General features: G+C 30.0%; 1 protein-coding gene across 1 annotated transcript; it reads right to left on the reverse strand.

Annotated features, from left to right (window-relative positions):
• Positions 1–9,514: 9,514 nt before the first annotated feature.
• On the reverse strand, positions 9,515–14,647 carry LOC147814219 (uncharacterized). The gene is made up of 3 exons (XM_087160272.1): positions 14,264–14,647; positions 14,049–14,143; positions 9,515–13,412 (listed from the first exon to the last, which is right to left on the reverse strand). The coding sequence occupies exons 1-3, from the start codon at positions 14,645–14,647 to the stop codon at positions 9,515–9,517; spliced, it is 4,377 nt and encodes a 1,458-aa protein (XP_087016398.1).
• Between the last annotated feature and the right edge of the window lie 6,793 nt (positions 14,648–21,440).

Raw genomic sequence — 21,440 nt, forward strand, 5'->3', positions numbered from 1 at the left:
CTTTGGCAATGATTTTGTTAAAATTGACAACAAAATATTGCTTTATAATATGTCATAAAATTTGGTAAATGTGGCTAAATTCAGTAATTTTTTATGATAACTTAGAGCATTGCATAAAAAAAACTTATTCGGTTAAATTTACTTCCCAGTTTTGTATTTCCATCTAAATGAGTTAACCAGAATTATGTTTTTTCCGAAATGTCATTACCATACAGAACGGTAACTTTACCAGAATTAACTTTCTTCGTGCATGTATCCGCAAGAATTTCAGTAACATTTCACATTCTATAACTACGTTAGATTACATTATGCAATAATTTTTGATGGCATATCAAATCTTTACTTAACATTTTGAGAATTTCTTTTTAAAAACCTATTTTGCGCTGAGTGTGGGTGTTGACTACTTGCTGACAATATTGGGAATGTATTGAAATCTCAGAGAGAGGAAAATATTCCTTACTCTTCCTTGCATGCAAGACTAATTAGTACCCTTGCAAATAATTATAATTACTTTAACGCAGAATCTTTTTTTCCAACTAGAACTTTTATTAATCAGTTCATTAGTTAATTTAATACCGCAACTTTCAAGAACACTCAGGTAACTAATACCCGTTTCATTGTACTAAGACTCCCATTCATGAAGTCGATAATTGAGAATCTTAATTAATGATATGATCATAAATATATTTATTGATAAAATTCTGATATGTTGATATCACAAGAACCCAAAGTAACTTTCTAAATAGCTAATAAGCTTGTCTTGATGATATTCTTAGGTTATTAAATTTCTAAAATATGCACAACTTCTGTTTAGTTACTTTTTAAAAACATTATTAAAAATAAACGTAATGTAATAATAGTTTTAAGTACCAACTTATTTTGAATGAAAAAGATTTAAATTTGAAAAAAATTGTTAATTGAAGCTTGTTAAATTTTTTTCCATCATACTTTTCATAAGAATTGGACTTTCGAACACCTTTTGATGTACAATTTTTATAAATCATATTTGTCATACTTTTTAGATTATTTTGCGTTAGTTTAGGTCAAAATAAGTAAAGAGTGTTATATTTAAGCGTTTCAATAAATTGAGGTTATGAGATACGGCAGATATATATATATATATATATATATATATATATATATATATATATATATATATAGATTTAATACAAAAATAATAAATACTTTTGTATTAATAAAAGAATTAAAACTCTTTCGGCTTCATAAAACGTCTTTGTTAAAGAGTAAGCGTAGAGCTATTCTATTTTGGGAATTCAAGGCTGAAAACATACCATTGAATAATAATTAGATTTATATTTGAAAGGAGGAGTTATTTTTAGAATCTTGTCCCTCTTTCACTTCCATATTAGGAAGCATTAAATGATTTTCCATAGTGCGTAGAGTTACAGTGGCATGTACGACTGTAACCTGATTACTCCAAAATCTGTTTGTATTTAATGCAAGACTTTTCGCATGTCTCTTGCTGAATAACGTGTTCCACAAAACATCTGTCGGAACCATCCGGAGTTACGTCCACTCCCCCTCCTTTTCAGGAGTGGGGATGTGAACTGTTATAACCACCAGCATATCCTTTAATAAACCTTTTGATAACTTATTATGGTTTTGACTGCATTTATTAATATGAATACACCAATGATAACAGAGATGTAGCCCTGTTATTACAAGACGCCAGGATAATTCCTTAGCGGAGGAAACTTATGCATTTCTATTCCAGAAACTAAGCTTAGCGGAGACCGGCTGTGACTTCGGAAAAACCCCATTCCATCACCACCGGGGGAGAAAAATTACTGCAATGAAAAAAGCGTAGAAGGAAAAGAAGGATGAGGTTGTCTTTTCAAGTACCTCATCGCTAGTTGGAATGTTAATGTTGGATCGAGCTCATCTCCTGTAGCCAGTTGATTTTGCCTATCCCAGTGCTACTCTGGATTTTATCGTCAACAAATTGTTCGCCTCATTCAAGGATTCCTCTTAAAGAAGAAATTATTAATCAACTTTCATCTGCTGTTGCAGTTTTCGGAATGTCTTCTTGGACTGGTTCGAACTTTTTCTAGTATCCTTTTGCTACTTTTTTACAGTTCTGACAAAACAGTTTCTTTATTTTTTAATAATTAACAAAAAATAAGAAAATAATTCATGTAAATAACAAAATTCAGAGAGTATGATTTTTAATTTTTTTCGCATGCTTGATGTTTCAATTGAAACAATTAACTGTTATACATTGATCCTATTGACTGTTGAAGTTTTTTTTTGAAATTTTTATTTTCAGTGAATTGATTGGCATAAAAAATGTTTCGAGAAATTAATTTCATATATATTGTTTTATGTGTTACAGTTTCAATGATTTTTTGATTAGTGGAATTTATATTCTTGTTTTACTATAGTGTTTAGGGTGAAGATAGAAATGCCATTAAAAAGTTTTTTTTTCTCTCTTCAACGAAATTGATGAAGGTCGACGTTGGAGAGTAGGTTGTTCATATTTTATTGAAGTTAGAGTTAAGCCTTGCTCTAAACTTTTATGATGAATAATTCAATAGTAGTATAATATTAATGATTAGATTGCATTTTTACTGTTTATATTGTTTTTTTTTAAAATTATGATATAATATTGTTTTTTATAGTGCATTTAAAATTTTTTTGAAGAAAGGAAAAAAAAAAAATGTGGTTCAAACGTCAATGAAACTAGTGACGGCCAACAAAATTAAGTCATTTTTAAACTTTTGTTTCCCAATGATTTTTCTAGATTTAACCACGCAAAATTCTAAATTTTTCAGAACTTTCTTTTGAACCTAACGATGAAGAATTTTCAAATAAACTTAAAGAAATTTATAATTCTTTTACTTTTTCAGACTTGGTCAAAACTAAATATTCCTATTTAAAAAATGTGAAAACTTATATGTTACCCAAACAAAAGGACAGTTAACACTTAACAAAATTTGTGAGTCTCCCTTATTACGATAGGCGAAATTTTTAACTCAGCTAAGTTTTTATACTTGAGACTGATTTACCATATGCTTTAGTAGGGTTGTAGACTTGCAGAGATTTTTGTTTGTTTATTGATTGTGTCGGGCCAGTTGTTACTCTATTTGGTAAGAGACTGATCATCTCTGCTAATTCTAAAAGTGACAACTTATCTTTGCACATTAAACAGCAGAATTCTTAAAATGTTAAGGTTAAAAATGATGAAAAAGATGTTTAAAAAAAAGGTAAACATCGAAAAAAGAAAAGTTAATGATGTTTAAAAAAAAAGTAAGCATCGAAAAAATGAAAGTTAAGGATGTTTCAGTAAAAGTAAACATCGAAAAAATAAAAAGAAAGAATGTCCAAAAAGTTCCAATGATTCGAAGATAGATCTAGGTAATGGATGCGTTCATTATCAGGTTAATACCGACGACAAAATATTTAAAGGATAACAAAAACAAAAAATAAAAGGAAAAATAGGAAAAAGAAAGAATGACCAAGAAACTGATTACAAAATAAATAAACAGAAATTTAAGTAAACAAAATTTTGAAAAAGTACAGGTATCGAAGCTTAGGAAATATTTTTAACCACACAGAATCTTAAATTCTGATTAAATTACACTTGTTGTCCAGTTCATTTGCATAAAAATTTTGAATATTTTTGTGTGAAAAAGTTTTGAAAATTTTAGTAGATTAGTTAAATAAATATTTCATTTTTCTTTCTGTTTAATTGACTAAACAGATAAATTGCATAATCATGTTTTTCATATTTTTGTCATTGAAAATAATATTTTTTCTTCTCATAATTGAAAAGATGTTATTGATGGTAAGGAAAAGGAACAGTCGTACCAACCTAAAGTTTATAAATGTAAAGTTTTCTAAATTTTTTTTTTTGGCTTACCAAAATTTTTTTTGGTGGGGATGTAATACAAAAATAATAAATACTTTTGTATTAATAAAAGAATTAAAACTCTTTCGGTTTCATAAAACGTCTTTGCTAAAGAGTAAGAGTAGAGATTTTCTATATTGGGAATTCAAGACTGAAAACATACCATTGAATAATAATTAGATTTATATTTGAAAGGCGGAGTTATTTTTAGAATCTTATTCCTCTTTCCCTTCCATATTAGGAAGCATTAAATGATTTTCCATAGCGCGTAGAGTTACAATGGCATGTACGACTGTAACCTAATTACTCCAAAATCAGTTTGTATTTAATGCAAGACCTAAGGTTTTCGCATGTCTCTTGCTGAATAACGTGTTCCGCAAAACATCTGTCAGAACCATCCGGAGTTACGTCCCCTCCCCCTCCTTTACATGTGTGGGGATGTAAACTATTATAACCACCATCATATCTTTTAATAAACCTTTTGATAACTTATTATGGTTTTGACTGCATTTATTAATATGAATACACCAATGATAACAGAGATGTAGCCCTGTTATTATATATATATATATATATATATATATATATATATATATAAAATATAAGAAGAGAGTGAAATGATAACATATAATCAATCGCAGAAAACTTTCGGTTAGTAACGCACAAAACAGCCAAGCAAAATTGAGAACGCATGAGTATGAAAAAGTAATAATTTAAAAAAATGCTGTCTGCTGAAATGTTACAACTAAACTTTCCAGCTAAAGTTAGTTGAGATTTGTATTTTGTTTTGGAGTATGTCTAATGATGGTGTCGCAGTTTTCCATTGTTGTCCGTGCATTTTTATTGACCGGAAAATCACGTGGTGGAATCCAGTTTTCCAGTTAGAATCATTTCCATATTATTTTGGTTGTTATCAGTATAGAACGAGTAACAATAGTAAAGGTATTCGCGATCGCAACGCTTGAGTACGCCCTCTATCGGGAGCCTGTAAATATCAGACATTAATTTATCACGTTTTCATTTAGTTCCATCAAAATCATCGGCCATGACGGACGCCATTTTCTTAGCAGCAAATAAAAATCAAAATTTCCCTAAGGAACAGCTGAAGAACTTGAAAAAACTAACCAGAACATGCCAAACATTGAAGCAGAACACGCCAAGCATTTGAAGAACAATTTCTCAATAATTTTTACTTTTCTATTACCAACAACATAACTTACAATTTCATGATCACTTGCTGTTACAGATGTGTATATTACGGTAAAATAATTTTTTCTGTCTTCAATTCATTACAAATTAAAATGAAGTCAACATTGCTTTCGTCATTCCAATAAAGAAATGTGAATTCAGAACGTCAAGAACTGCAATAGTTTGTAGCGTATCTACCACTACAAAATTACAACTACAGTTCAATGGTATATAAGACATGTTAACTCGACTCTATGTCGGGGTACCTTTTCATAGATGACGGTTGACATGGTCGATTACTCCGCCCCCACAAGTTATAGAATTCTTCTTTGTTATAGAGTTTTGAAAGAATAGATAATTTCAACTAGAATTCAGCTGTTCTGTTTTTAAGCTACATATTCAAATTCATATCGAGATCTTACAATTATGAAATTTTGATGTGTGGTATGTTATCTAAAAGTAATAAAGGGATAATCTATGCACATATTATTTGAAAATAAAACTTTCAAACGAAGAACATTTCATTAGGAACTTTGCGGATTTATGAAGAAGGTAAGTGTTATGATTTTTATAATAAAAAATTAGCTTGTAGAACTTTTTTTTCTTATTTGATGATAGTTCTCTACAGAATGGTTTCTTACGTCTGATTAAGAACTATAAGAAAAGAAACTATAGGAAAGTTTTTATTTCAATGTAAAGAATTCTTAAAATCGTTTTTTATCCTAAGAATTCTTTATTTTCCGTTTTATAGTTTATAATTTTTTGATAAAAATTGCTGTCAAAAAACTTTTTTTGAAAACATAAATGATATAACATTATGTGTTTATGTATACTTCTTGCATATTCTAATGTTTCAAGTAATATGATTCAGAAAAGTATGAATAAAAATTCGGTACTTATGTATTAACGCCACAATAGCTACAGATTAGGCTGCTTTTAAGTGCCGCCAATCTACACCTAAAATTTTTGAGACAAATCATAAAACGAAACACTTTATTTAAAATCAAAGTATGTTATCGGATTTCGGTGGACAATGGGCAAAATATTTCGCTCCAGAAAAAATAAAATTCCATCTTGTTCTAATTTTGGTAAATCCCAAAGACGCATTTTCGTAGCACTAAAAAATGGTAACAAAAATCGAAGAACAAATCATTTTGGAATTCTTCTGATTTATAAAGCAGGTAAGTGTTAATTTTTATAAAATAAAAAATTTAACTTTTAAGTAGTTTTTTTCTTGATGATAGTTTTCTATAGAATGGTTTTCAACGTCTGATTATGAATCAAAAAAGAAAAAACATGAAAGTTGAATTGTTTTTTTATTGTTGTTTTAGAATTGTTTTTTGTTTTGTTTTGTATCGTAAGCATTCTTTACTTTACATTTTTCAGTTTCTAAATAATGATTTTTATTAAAACTTAAAATTTTTTGATAAAATTACTTGTCAAAAAACTTTATTTACAAAATTAAATTACATAAAGTTATGAAGCTTATGTATACTTTTTGCTTATTTTAATGTTTGAAGTAATATGATTCTTAAAACTATGGAATGTAAAGTTTAAATAGGCCTTTCAGGTTATATCATTAAATTTGGTAAAACTATTTCTCAGGCATTAGGTTTTAACTCTAATAAGAAGATACATATCTTTTTCTGTTTATTTACAATTATTTTTCAGATGTGTTTTGGATGTTCCTTCTTTAAAAAAAAGGAAAGAGATACCATCTTGTTTTCGGTTGTTCAAGAAAGAAGATCAAACATTTTTCTTTTTTAAATTTAATAAGCCACATTAAAGAAGGAACGTTACAATGCTACACGCTACATTAAAGACGTCTCCAGAGTAACTGAATGACGGTTCATATAGAAATCGCAGGTATGCGTCTCATACAACAACGTCCCCTATAGTTCGTTGCGATCGCGAATTGTTTTTCTATGAATATTTTTGTATCCGCAATTTAAAGTTATTTTCCTGTACTGCTATTATTACGCTTTTAATTCAATTTTCGAGTTTAAAACTGAGAGAATTTTTGCTGTTTTTCTATTATTATTAAATGTAATTCTGCGCTATATTTTAAGATAAAGTTAAGTAGAAAGGTCGTCAAATCTTATAAACCGTTTTACAATGATTATTTTTGTTCAAATAACGTTAATACACTGTAATAAATTACAGTTAAAGATATCCGTTAAATGATTTATACCTTAATGATTAGCTTCATGCACAATGAGACGCAAGCAAAAATAGTATTTAATATATCCCCCAATTTGGTTAGTGAAAATATTAAATTACGGTTATGAACTCATCAAATTCGTTTGAACAGTATATTGTGATAACTATATATTGTTTTAACAATATAAATGTTATTTTAAAAAAATATTACTTAAAAAAATTACTTCTGCTTACCAGTTGATCTAAATATTTATAATACTAACAGATAATAATATTTGGACGTGGGAAGGGGAGGCACAAGCGTAAATTTCTTTTAGTGAATATGTGTTAAGTGAATAATTTTAACTTTAGTAGAAAAATTGTGTTCTGCCAAGAAACGAAAATAATTGTGAAGGAGCCGCGATGGCTCAGGGGACTGACGCGAAATATCATAACCTAATAACTAAAGTTAAAGATATCATAAGATTAAATATTTTTTTTTTATATTTTGAAATTAAAATAATAATTTTGAATCTAAAATATTCTAAGAGAGTAGAAGATTCAAACTAGAATGTTTTTAAAAGTCAATATAGTTGTAATTGTGTCTATTTTACACTACCAGAGATCAAAAACGCGTCTGTTCCAAAAATATTTCTTCAATGTTTAAATTCTAGTCAATTAGTCATACATTCACGAAGTAAAGAGTAATTTAAAATCAAGTTATGTTTTATTCCTCATGAACCACTTCGGTTCTGGTGAAATAATACAACTAGGACAACTATCTTTGTAGTTGTCTTTTATTTATATAATTTACTACCCACAGCATGATCTAAAATTTACTATCCATTATAATATATTATGATGTATCACTCTTCATGATACATCATAAATATTATATCATACCATAAGTATGAAATACAAGATACTTATCACAATCATGACCGAAAACAATAAATATCAAGAAAGATATATTGCAAGCATCATCAGGATAAATATAGACAAGTATGGCATCATCAGGATAAATATAGACAATTATGATATAGAGTGCGTAATTGATTACTATTGATTATGATATTATCGTGAGTCTTGATACATTTCAGTTGGGTATTAAACATAGCGACCAATTTAAAAACAATACAAACTAGTGAGCTGTGATGACTCAAAGGATAGAATGTTTGCCTTCAAATGAGGTAAACCGGGTTCGAATCCCAGCTCGATACGAATTCCACATTCGGTTTGAACCGACCACAGTTTTGACGTAAAATATCCTTAGTGGTAGAGGGATCATGGGTTAGAGTCTCCTTGCCGTCAGACTAATCGTGGGAGTTTTTCGTGGTTTTCCTCTCCATGTAACGCAAATGCGGGTGAGTTCCATCAAGAAATCTTTCACGAAGGTATTTTTCTTCCAATACTTGATCCAGGAGTTCCCTTGTTTACTGGATTGGCTTTATAATTAGAAGGCTACGGAGTTGAACATTAGTATTCGTGGAACCAAAAACTTGGGTCGGCTGTTCAACGACGGTTATAAAAAAATACGAACTAGTAGATATATAAATATCGCAATATATCGAGATACATTGAAGGGAAATATCGTGATCAATGATGTGAAATATTGATGTTGTCAAATGATACTTCATGATATTGAAATCTTAACATCGTCCAATGCTCTAAAAGACGACTTATTTTAAGTTGGAGTAATTTGTATGTAAGATAATTTTCTTTGCATTAATTCCAGTTAACATTCAGCTGATTGAAATAATCATTAATATACCAATATTAAATAATATAATTTGATGAATTGCAATATAAATTAATAACTCACTAAAATATGTGATAAATATATATTTAGCATTATGGTTTTACTAAATGTAATTCTCTGATAAAGCTTAGTGTCGTTCCTAACCGGATTGACTGTGTTTGTGAGAGGCATCTTGTCTATTGATTGATAACGTTTAAAAACAGGCAAAACAAAACATTTATTTTAAATAAAAAACATAACAAAAAACAAAACAAAAAAACAGCGTTCCAAAGATATTTCAAAAAGCCAATTCAACGATATTTTCAGTTCTCTCTTTTTTCTCTTGCCATACTCAGAGTAACCTACAAATTCTGAATACTTTTGGTGGCGCCAACTAATTGGAGTTAGTGTTTGCCGCAACATTCTCCCCACTTGAGTTTTATGTAGGAGAAAACTCAACACAATAAATTACAAAAAAAATACTAAAATTATGGCAGACATACAATTGTTATGTTATAAAATTTAAAAAAATTTTAAAAGATACAAATCTGTATTTAACGTCCAAAAATGTTCATAGTTATTTAATGTTCACTGGCATCTTCAGTTACCTCTAAGGGATATAGTCTTTGAATAGGTCTTAGTAAAGTCCCTTTGTCCGTTTTCAATTTGACTAGTCTTACTCGTCCATCTCTTCCAGGGAACAGCTCAATAACTTTTCCTAACGGCCAGAAAATCCGTTTTCTGTCTTCTCTGCCAATCAGGACGATGTCTCCAATATTTATTTGGTCAAGTCTCTTGGAAACAGATGAACGCAAGAAACCTAAATATTCGATCCTGAATCTTTCTTTTAGTCTTTCTCTCAATCTTTGAACATATCTGTATCTCTTGTCTAAATTAGTTTTGTCAATTTTGTCTAAGTCGGCTACGTCGTTAGTAGGGAGGTCTTGAAGGAATGAAGATGGTGTTAAAGCTCTCAAATCTGGTTCTTCAGACACATAAGTCAAAGGTCTATTGTTCATGATCGACTCACATTCACAAACAAGAGTTGAGAGTTCTTCATGAGTCAGAGATGACCGTCCCAAGTTTTTTCTTAAGAGGTCTTTGAGAATTCCGATTAATCTTTCCCAGAATCCTCCCCACCATGGGGCGGATGGTGGATTGAATTTCCATTGGATTTGGGAAACTTCAAATTCTTTCATGATTTTGTTCCAATCAAGGCGCTTTAAGGAGGCGTTGAGGCCAGTGAAATTGGTACCATTGTCTGAGTATAGTGTAGCTACTCTACCTCTTCTAGCAATAAAACGCCGTAATGCTTGAACAAAAGCGTTTGTGCTAAGAGAAGGTATCAGCTCTAAGTGAACAGTTCTATATACAGCACAGGAGAAAAGGACGATCCAAACCTTCTCATTAGTCTTGGTCATCAAAGGTCCGGCCAGATCGACACCAGAAACTTCGAATACAGCCGATAATCTAGTTCGATCAGGAGGCAGAGGTGGAAATGGTACTTCAAGATTTTTAACCTTTTGTCTCTTGCAGATGACACATCCTCTAATAACGGAGCGAACAGTTCTTCTACCTTTTATAATCCAAAATCTCTCTCTCAGGATTGTTAGAAGAATGGACGTTCCTGCATGTTTATTCAACAGGTGTTCTTGTTCAATAAGTCGGGTGACAACATGATGCTTTGACGGAAGAATCAAAGGCGCAATGAATTCAGGGGTTTCATCTTCATTCAAAAGTCTAGACTTTAATCGAAGTATCTCCTCATGATCTGAAAACACTTGAAAGTTTTTCAAAGATTTTTTACCTTCTTCGTCATTGAAGCACTCTTTTTGTACGGACCGCAGAAGAGTCTTTTGTGCATTTCTTATTTCTTCTTGCGTTAAATCAACATTATTTCTTAAATCTTTAGCTTTTGGTTGGAAGCGTAACAACCATGCTACAACTCTGATTATCTTAGAAAACTTCGAAATTCTGGATGCTAAAGTAGTTGCAATGGATTCCGAGTCTACATTGATGGCCGAAACAACAGTTTTTCGTTTTTCCTTTTCAACTTCCTCTTCATTAACATTAGCTACTGTCATCGGCCAATCATCCTTAGAATTCTTCAGCCAGGCAAGCCCTAGCCACCACTTGGACTTCAGAAGTTGTTTAGCTCCACATCCTCTCGAGAGAAGATCGGCCGGATTCTGGCTTCCTGGTACATGATACCAATTCTCAGGTGATGTCAGTCTATTTATTTCAGATATTCGATTGTTCACGAACACTGACCACTGTTCTTTCCTCTTAATCCAAGTTAACACAGTCGACGAATCTGTCCAAAAGTAGGTGTCAATGTTTCCTTTTTCGAGTTTTAAAGCAGAGTCCATAGAATTGAACAGTCTAGCTCCAATAGTTGCTCCCATCAATTCAAGACGAGGGATCGTTATTTTTTTCAGTGGAGTTATTCTTGACTTAGCTTGGAGTAGCTGGACATTTACAGAGCCATCAGGGGATTCACTTCTTAGGAATATACAAGCTGAATAAGCTGTTTTGCTTGCATCAACAAATGTATGGAAGCTGAGTTTAGATAAGGCAGTAACTCCCAACCATCTTGGGATCTTAATATCATTTAAGTAATGTAAGTCTTTGAACCATGAATTGAATTTTTTCTTTATTTCTTCATTAACTTCCGAATCCCAATGATCTTTAGTCTTCCAGGTTGCTTGAAGTAAAAGCTTAGGTCTTATTAAAGCTGGAGCAAGAAATCCAATCGGATCAAAGATTCGGCTTATCAGGGACAAAATTTTTCTCTTAGTTAATTTTTCGAATTCTTCCAGCTTCAGTGAGTCTGAATCAATTTTTAACGAGTCTAAGTTTTTATCCCATACGTAGCCTAAGACTCGCGCTTCAGTAGCTGCAGACGGGCAATCTAATAATTGGTTGCTTTCCCAACTTCTTAGGTCAAATTGACCTTCTTTCATAATTTCTGTAGCTGACTTTATAAAAGTTTCTAATTCAGTTAAATCTTGTACACTCGTTACGCAATTGTCTACATAAAAACTGTTTCGGAGTTTTTCCAACTGTTCTTCAGAATATTGTATCTTGAATGTCTTTTTGGACAGATGATGATGAATGACAGCCATCAATAAGAAAGGACTACTGGTTAGACCGAAAACAACTCGGCGATGCCTATAAGTCTTTAGTTCATTTTGTTCATCAATCAAAAGAAATCGTAAATAATCCCTATCTCTTTCATTTAGAGAAATTTGCAGAAATGCTCTCCTAATGTCAGAAATCACACCAATTTCATGCAATCGAAATCGGGCTAAAATGGATGGTATCGTTTCAATAAAATTTATTCCAGTCTCTAAACAATCATTTAGTGATGGGAAGTTCGGATTCTTGGCTGAAGCGTCAAAGACGGGTCTGATTTTCAAAGAAGTTGTCGTTGACTTTTCCTTAATAATTGGGCGATGTGGGAGGTAATGTGTACCTTTAATTGACAATTCTTCTTGTGGAACTTTCTCAATCACTTCTTCTTCTATCCATTCATCAAAAACTTGCTGGTATTTCTTTTCATATCCCGTTTTTTCTAATTTCTTGTTAGTAGATTTTAATCTTTTAAGAGACAACCCATAATTATTCGGTAATAAAGCATGATCCTTTTTCCATGGTAAGCTTACTTCGTATCTTCCATCTGAATTTTGATAAACTGTGTCTCGAAAATGAATCATAACTGCCCTCTGTGTATCTTCTCTAGTGTTTTGTTCCACAGGGTCTCTAATACCAAGTAATTCTAAATCCCATAAAAATGAAACAGGTAATTCTTGAGAAAGCATATTTACAACCGTCATATTTAAATTATCATGGTTTTCAAACTGAGGAACCTTCCCTATTAATGTCCATCCTAATTTAGTGTCGATGGCGACTAATCCAGATTTTAATTGTTCTTGTTTACCCGTAAATAGTTTACCAACAACATCAGCCCCTAAAAGAACTTCAATAGGTCCTGAATTCCCACAATCAGTTATAAATATCCTTTTTTGTCTCAATTCATGAATCCACGGCCCTTGTCTAATGCTAGAAACATTATTACAAATTATTTCCTGATCCAATGCATCTAAATTACAACTATATTTACCATCAAGGCTATCGAGATATATTTTATAACATTTGTGCCGTTGAATTTCTGTTTTCTTTCCCCCAAATAATGAGGTCGAAAATTCTTCTTCCCTTTCAAAATCAAAACCTAACTCTTCTGCAGTAGATTTCATAATATAAGACTTTTGAGAACCCGTATCTAAAATAATTCTAACTTTACGCTGCGCTTTATTTCCCTTAATAATTACTACAAGAGTCTGTAAAAATACTTCTTTAGTTGCATGCACGCGCGAATGTAAGGTGCCAGTCTCTTTTTCTTTGCTTTCATTATTATCCTGTTTTCTTTCATCCGATCGATTACATTCCAAGTCAGGACACATAAATTTTAAATGTTTTCTTGTGCAAATTGAACATTTAATGTTTGATTTACAAGAAAAAGCCAGGTGCCCTTTCAATAAACAAATTTTACATAAACCCTTCCTTCTAATAACAGACTGTTTTTCTTCTAAAGGCATATAAAACGCTTTCTTGCAAAAACGAGTCTCGTGGTTTTTAAAACAAAATAAACAAAGGATATCATCGTTTGAATTATGACTAATTAATTCAGCCGCAGACGATTTCCGATCTCTCAAATTCAGATTCGCTGGTGGTGTCAAATTCCTTCGTTCGAAGGGGGAATGAAATATTTCAGTTCTACTCAATTTTATTTTTTCTTCCGCTTGTAGTACTTCGTTTTTCAAAAAATAAATTATCGCATCAAGACTGTGTAGTTTTTGTTCGCTTTCTAAATTTTTTCTTTGGCGTTCAAATGAGCGTAACACATTTAATGGTAATGAACTTTCAACAAGGGGATACAAAATTACACCACACATCTCAGATGTAACTCCTAGTGAGTTTAATGCTCTCAATTGAGTTGACAGTTTATTGTATAAACAGCTTAAAGAATCATTCTTATTCTTATTCGCATTATTTAATACGAGTTTCAGGAGTTCTCTAACATAAAAATCTATCAATAGATCTTTTCGGCCATACCTTTCGGTTAAACTTTCAACAGCTAAAGGATAATTTTCATCTGTTACAGGAAAAGATTCCACAATTTCCCTAGCTTCCGATTTCAGCTTCGTCGACTGAATTAAATAATGAAATTTATCAGCTTTCGTTAAATTAACATTTTCATGAATATTTTTAAATTGGTTCCAAAACGTTAACCAATCTTTCAAATCTCCGCCGAATTTATATAATTCAACTTCGGGGAGCCGTTGACATAAAGCTTTCGGAGATTTAGTGTTCGGTAATTCGCCGTTGTTTTCGGAAGTAACAATTTCGTTTTCACACGAGTTCTTTTTCAAATTATCTAAGGAACGTTTAGCTTTTAATTGAATTCTCAAAGCTTTTTCTCTGTATTCTTCAACGGAATTATATTCAGCTTCGAATTCTTTTTCATCTTGCAAACTATCTAAATAACTATTATGAGTTATTTCCAAAATGTCTACCTTTTGTTTAAATAAACAAAGATCCGTTTCAATTTCGTCATACGTCACACTATCGCCAATTAATAAATTTTCTAGTTTATTGTAGGCCTTAGTAAATGAAGCTCTTTGAGCGGTTTTATTTCTTTTTATTATTTCCATTTTTACTATCTTAATATCAAATTCTTAGCTTCTAAAACTATCGATTCTAAGCACATATAAATTACCGTTATGGTATCAAATATTCAAATAAAATATATATATATATTTCAAATCTTCAAAAGTATTCAAATTGTCAAATATTTAATCTTCAAAATGGAAATTAATAAATCTTCGCCTACCTTTCTTACCAATCCTTAAGACAAGGCCGCCCACCCGGGGGCGCCAGAAATGTCGTTCCTAACCGGATTGACTGTGTTTGTGAGAGGCATCTTGTCTATTGATTGATAACGTTTAAAAACAGGCAAAACAAAACATTTATTTTAAATAAAAAACATAACAAAAAACAAAACAAAAAAACAGCGTTCCAAAGATATTTCAAAAAGCCAATTCAACGATATTTTCAGTTCTCTCTTTTTTCTCTTGCCATACTCAGAGTAACCTACAAATTCTGAATACTTTTGGTGGCGCCAACTAATTGGAGTTAGTGTTTGCCGCAACACTTAGAATCAATAAAAAATATTTAAAAAAAAATACACAGCAGTAAAAACATAATAAAAATAAAAAGTTACCAAATGTGTTTATCATTAAGTTATGTTCCTTATCCAAATATACAAATCTTCCAAAATGCATTGAAAGAGATGTCATAGAATTCGTTTCTTTCCTCCAGGTGAATAAAGGGCAACATCTGAAACTAAAAAAGAAAAATCACATACTTAGATCAATGTATGGAAATCAGAAAACCATTGAAACATCCGCATTAGCATAATCATCATCCAAAGCGATTTGCTGTTCCATATTCAAATGCTTAAGTATTAAATGCAAGCATATAAAGAAATGTTAATAATATTTTATAACTCCTTTGGGTGAAATAAATTGGATTATAAGATTCAATATCATAGGTTGAATTGCAGCAGATTTTCAAAACTTTTCGTTATTATGGCATGCATTATTACCCCCTAATAAAAGAAGTAATAACGATTTAAAGTTTATTGAGATGTTTGTTACTAGAATAGGTTTTGAATTGAGCGTGTTTGAATGTAATGTATGAATAATGTTTTGTTTTAGAATAATATCTTATTTTTTGCGATTTGCAAATAAATGAAAACATTGGCATGGCATAAACAAGCTCTTTCTTTTTTCTGCTAAATAGGACGTTTTATTTCTAAAGTAAATAAAAATAATTCGCATATCTATTTCTCTTTTATAGATTATGCTCCTCTGTCCTATCATTCTACAAAGTTAATATCTTCCCTGCCTTCTAATTAAAGAGCTTCAAGGCAATAGGGTGATAAGCCTCATTTCCCCCCCCAAGGTCAAGATAGGTTTTTTAATATTTTATTAACCAAATTATTAACTTTCAAAAATGTACCAAATTTTTGATCCCGTAAAATGTTTTTTTTTAAAAATATTCAATATCTTTTTCTTATATTTCATTAAATTTTTAAATTGGGACTTATACCGCGATATAAAATGTTTAATTAAAATTCAATACTTTGTTTTACAATGAGTTGAAAATGTTAATGATTCAATAAAAAGTATGAAAAACTTACTTGAAAAATTAATGGAGATTGAAAGCTGAGAATTGAAGACTAAAAATAAGGAATTACAAAGTGACACCATCGAACGAAATATCAAAAACTTGCAGTTCCTCAGGTAATGTTTAACTTCACTTAATCGTGTGTTGTCAGCAAAAATGTTAAACGGGGGGATAAGCAAAGTTATGACGGGATATTTTGTTCCATTTTAACGCTATATGGGAATAATAAAAGTGAGACTTGGAGGTTTCCAGCATTTTCAATGGTCAATACAATGAGTTGTCAGTGATTCTGTCCTTGGCGGTGGTGTCAAGACATGAACTAGAACTGATTAAAAACACAACTGAATTATTAAAACACGAACTAGAACATAATTAAAACACAACTCTGTTTGAAAAAACTACCAATACTAACGTCAAAAACTTAACAATTTTTTAATAATCTTAAACATAACAGTTCTACCAAATAATAAACATCATACACAAGCACAAATCAAAACTGAAAAAACAGCTGTGGCGTAACTAGATCACTTTAAAAATACAACAATAACGAAGACGCAACTAGATCACCCATTGTTTTGTAATTTATAATCGTTTTCAAATTCCAGAAAAATAAATGATCTACTAGTTCATCGCTTTGACTATGTTAGGTGACTTCAAGTCGATCGAGCCTTAGATCTATGGTATCAGTTAGGAGGTAAAGACAGCAATTATGGTATTTTACCATAATTGCATAATTACCATTTGGTTTTTACCCATTTTTTACGACTCCCCAAAATGAATAAGCATATAGTTCCCATTATTTTTGCTTTTTAGTACGTAAATTTTCTTTATATCAATTAACATATTACTAACATTAAAATTAAGCATCATTGTCGTTAATGATAGTATAATGATTTCTCATGGTTCTTCTAGATAAATATCTTTACTCCATTACTTTTGCGTTCTAATACACAGTTAATTTATTTTATTTCAATATGCATATATTACCTAAATTAGGCGAACACTATATCATCACAAAATATATCAAGGTAATATTTTATGCCTATATCCTAAGTATAATTGGTACTTATTACATTATTGGTACTTATTACTTATTACATTATATTTACATTATTACAACACTTGAGTTTATACATATTTGTCAGTGGTAGCCAACTAAAGCTGAATTTAAAAAAAAGGCATATTAGAACAGCATAAGGATTTTGGAGCATGACCATTTCTCTACCTGATCTTTAATTTACTGTTAAAATATTTATAAGTAGTGGTGGGAAAAATTTCTTTTAATTCTAATTCGTTAAAATATTAATACACTATCTTAGCTACCACTGGAAAAAATATTTTCTGAAACTACGTTTTACCAACCGTGATCAGTGGAGATAATATTAATTTAATGATTTGTAATTTTATCATGTGCACGTTTAGAAATCATGGTGTTTTTTTTCAAACAAAGTTTTTATTAATTTTTTTTTGTAAATAAACGCTTTTTTGAAACTTTCGAAATGAGGCTTATTTCTCATAATGTCTCATATCCAGTTAGAGAAACTGCATTATTTCTCAAAAGAGAAATATTGTAGAAATTTTAGAAATGATGTCATCTTATCATACATATATATAATGAGTGAAACTAAACATTCATTGCTTGCCATACAAAAGTATCAGTATGTTTTTTTCTTCATATTTAAACAAAAGCAATTCAATTCATTTTTCGTTAGAAGATATCCCTTTCTCCACGGTGAAAATTTTTTTGGCACCGTACTGTATGGTAATGGCAGTTTTGGTAAAAAGAAACATATTCCTGGTTAATGTAAACAAAATATACAATATTTAAACAATTCTTTTGACAATTTTTCAGTCTATAGGGTAACAGTTTGTCGGAATTTTTGGTTTTCACAATGTTTTTCATTACTACATATTTAGTAAAAAATACGAAACTGAAATTAAATTGAACCGAATAAATGTTTTTTATGCCATTCTGTAAAGTATCATGATAAATTAAGTTCTACAACATTAGCCAAATTTCATGACATATTATAAAACCATATTTAACTATTAATTTTATCAAAATGTTTGATAAAAATTACTGGTCACTTTTCTGTTTCCATAGAGTCAGGAAACAGTAACATATTCTGGCAGTTTTGACCACACTTTTTTTCTGAGTGTGCACAGTAAAGTGTTTTTTTTTTTTTTACAAAGTAAAGAATACTACTTTCTTACATTTTGTAGAATACATGGACCCTTTGTTCATTAAGAATAGCTGAAAAGTTACGTGATATAACTGAAAATGTCAAGTATTCGCTTTTTTCAATCAGTAAGTGTATTTCAAAAGTCTAATGTCAAATAAAGATGTCGAAAACGATGTTAGGAAGTTCGATATTTTTCTATTTCGAAAGTTTGAAGTCAATAGTTTGAAAATAGCTAAAGTTGTTTCGACAAGCTTTGGATCGTTAGATAATGAACATAAGATAAAAGTAAGATAAGTCGTAAGACAAAAAGCATAAAGATAAAAAAAAGGTTGCACAAAGTTATATTTTCTGATAAGGTGTAATTGAACTAAAATTAATCGATCCATTTACCAGGAAGATTGTTCCTTAGTTATAAACTTAATCCTGTAAATATAGCCTAAAAATCAGTTATTTTCCCCAGGCAAGAGTTTCTGGAAAATGGAAATGTAAGACAACGCAAATAACTATCCAGAAGGGGAAAATATTTGACTTTCAGAGGGAAATCCTGTTTTGAAATCAGGAAGGATTTTAAAAAGGCGAGGATTTTTTAGCTTGTTCTATCGTACTTGATCCAACCTTGTTATGCCAGAAACTTTTGAACAAAAGATAAATGTACTGGATTCATAAAAAGTATTAGTTTCCCTTAAATATCATAAATAAAAGATGAATTTTATTTAACTAAAATCTTATAAATAAGAGGTTAAATTTGAGAGCAAAAATATACAGAACGAAACTTGAGAATTCTTAAGAGTGAATTGCAGTTTTCACATAGATATTTGTTTATAGCTTTTTCTTCATAATATTTGGTTTATTTTATATTCTAGTTAGAAAAAAAAAATATATGTACAAGATTAAGGTAACTTGGCTGAAATTTATGAAGATATTTATTTCATTTTAATTATTATTTTAATGTATATCATTATTTATTTTAATGCAATATTAAAAACAAAAGAAGAATCAGATTTCTCCAGCTGAATAGTAAAAATTGCATTACATAAAATTATACAAAAAGAAACGAACGGACAGGACAAGACAGAGTACACAGACAGCCAAAATAAAAAAATAATAAAATAATAAAAGGGTTTTTCCTTGTTAATTTAAGAAAGTAAAAACTCTTTCAAATTGGTAATAAATATTGACTTTAAAGAAATCGTTTTTGCTTTTACAGAAACTAGTCACAAAATTTGAATTTCGTTAATATTTCGGAGAGTTAATAATCTTTTTCGTTCATCTTTTGCTGTCCACAAATTCTGATGATTAACTTCCTAAACGGAGGTAAATTATCAAAATTTTTTCCCTCAAAAACTTACCCTCTTTTTGAAGTTGAATGCAATGACGTGTTCTCGTATGTTTTAAATCCTTCACTTCTACATTAATAAGCTTCTTTTTGGAAAAAGCTGAAACATTTCCAAATTTGTGATTTTATCATAAAATGATTTAAATTGTGCTGGCATTGTATAAATAATTTACTTTCTATAATTATTTTAAGAAAAAAGTGAAGTGTATATTTTTTAAAAAAAGCTATTGTATAACCAAAAAAAGAAGAAAAAATAGAAATAAAAATCAATTCGGATTCCTTTTACTTCTCTCTTTTCAGTTAGAAGATAATTTTACTAAAAGACTATATTTATCAAACAAAATTCAACAAAAATTGTTTTTGAATACAAAGTAAAGTTTTTTAAAAAGCACATTTTTAGTGCTTTTCGAATTAATTAACTATTTATTTTTCCGGAAACCCAGAAACTCATTTCGCCTATTCTGAAATATTTGCAAAAATTAAAGATTTTAGTAGAAAAAAAATTTCAAAATAAAAAGTAATACTTTTAAAAACCACGTTTTTGTAGTGGAGAATAATAATTAAAAAAAATTTGAAAAACGAAAAACGTGGGGCGCATGAAATACATAACAGTAATGTTATATTAGTGTGTGTATGTGTGCTCTTGAGAATATGTGTATGTATATCTGTAATTGTTAATTGCATCTGAATGTGGAATATGTTTGTGTATATGCGTATGTATGTGGATGTATATGTGGCTGTGCATGTGTATGAGTAAGAAGATGTGTATATGTATACGTATATGTACTGTTATGTATTTCATTCGCCCCACGTTTTTCGTTTTTCAATTTTTTTTTAATTATTATTCTCCACTACAAAAACGTGGTTTTTAAAAATATAACTTTTTATTTTGAAATTTTTTATTTTAAATTATAGTTTTTTTAATTTTTATTTTATATTTTTTAAAAATTATTGCTTTTTAATTATTATTCTTCACTACAAAAAACGTGGTTTTTAAAAATATATATTTTTATTTAGATTATTTTTCTTAGTCAAGAGTAGTCAAGACTACTATAAGACCACTACTAAAATAATAGAACTTTCATTTTAAATTAGGGATACAAAAATCTTTATAGAAAAACAATACCTTTACGACTTTCATTAGTTTTATGCTGATGACAACCAAAACGATCTGGAAATGAATGAGGAAAAACTGGATCCTACCACGTGATTTTTCAGCCAATAAAAATACTCCGACAATAAAAATCTTTTCACCTGACATGTAATATTAATTTGAAATAATGGAATCGACAACAAAAGACAATCTCGAAAATATTTTTTTTTTTTAATTTTAATTTTATTTTACTTTGTATGTCTTTTTTCTCTTCATTTTCATGCATTGTCATCCAATTCTGAACTATGTGCCAAATTTGAAGTTTGTAGCTAGTCGGGAAGTTAGTTTAAAATCGATTACAAAATTCCACCCGGACAGACATACACGAAGGCAAGTTTATATAAACGTGGTAATAAAAAAGAGATATCCCACATCTTAATAAAACTTTCACAGACAATAGGGAAAGGGCAATAGAAAATGGGTTCAGTCCTTAAAAAAATCATATATTTCAACAGTATTTGCGGCAATAAAATCTTTTTCTTTAATTTGCAAAAATGGGAGTCATTACTTTTCACCTCCATGGTCTTCATTTAGTGAACTTTATTTCTGCTGTATTTTTGCAAAAAAGGAATTCTATTATAATT

The sequence above is a fragment of the Parasteatoda tepidariorum genome, chromosome 3, assembly GCF_982258835.1.
Source record: "Parasteatoda tepidariorum strain Cologne lab strain chromosome 3, Ptep-v5.0, whole genome shotgun sequence".
NCBI lineage: Eukaryota > Metazoa > Arthropoda > Arachnida > Araneae > Theridiidae > Parasteatoda > Parasteatoda tepidariorum.

What these genes read in the sequence shown, in the direction of transcription:
- LOC147814219 (XM_087160272.1), bottom strand. Translation starts at nt 14,647, where the DNA reads ATGGAAATAATAAAAAGAAATAAAACCGCTCAAAGAGCTTCATTTACT. An exon ending in TATGTCAACGGCTCCCCGAA is followed by an intron (nt 14,144 to 14,263) that starts GTTGAATTATAT and finishes TATTTAATTCAG; the next exon opens with TCGACGAAGCTGAAATCGGA. An exon ending in GTTGAAAGTTTAACCGAAAG is followed by an intron (nt 13,413 to 14,048) that starts GTATGGCCGAAA and finishes AATTTGCACAAG; the next exon opens with AAAACATTTAAAATTTATGT.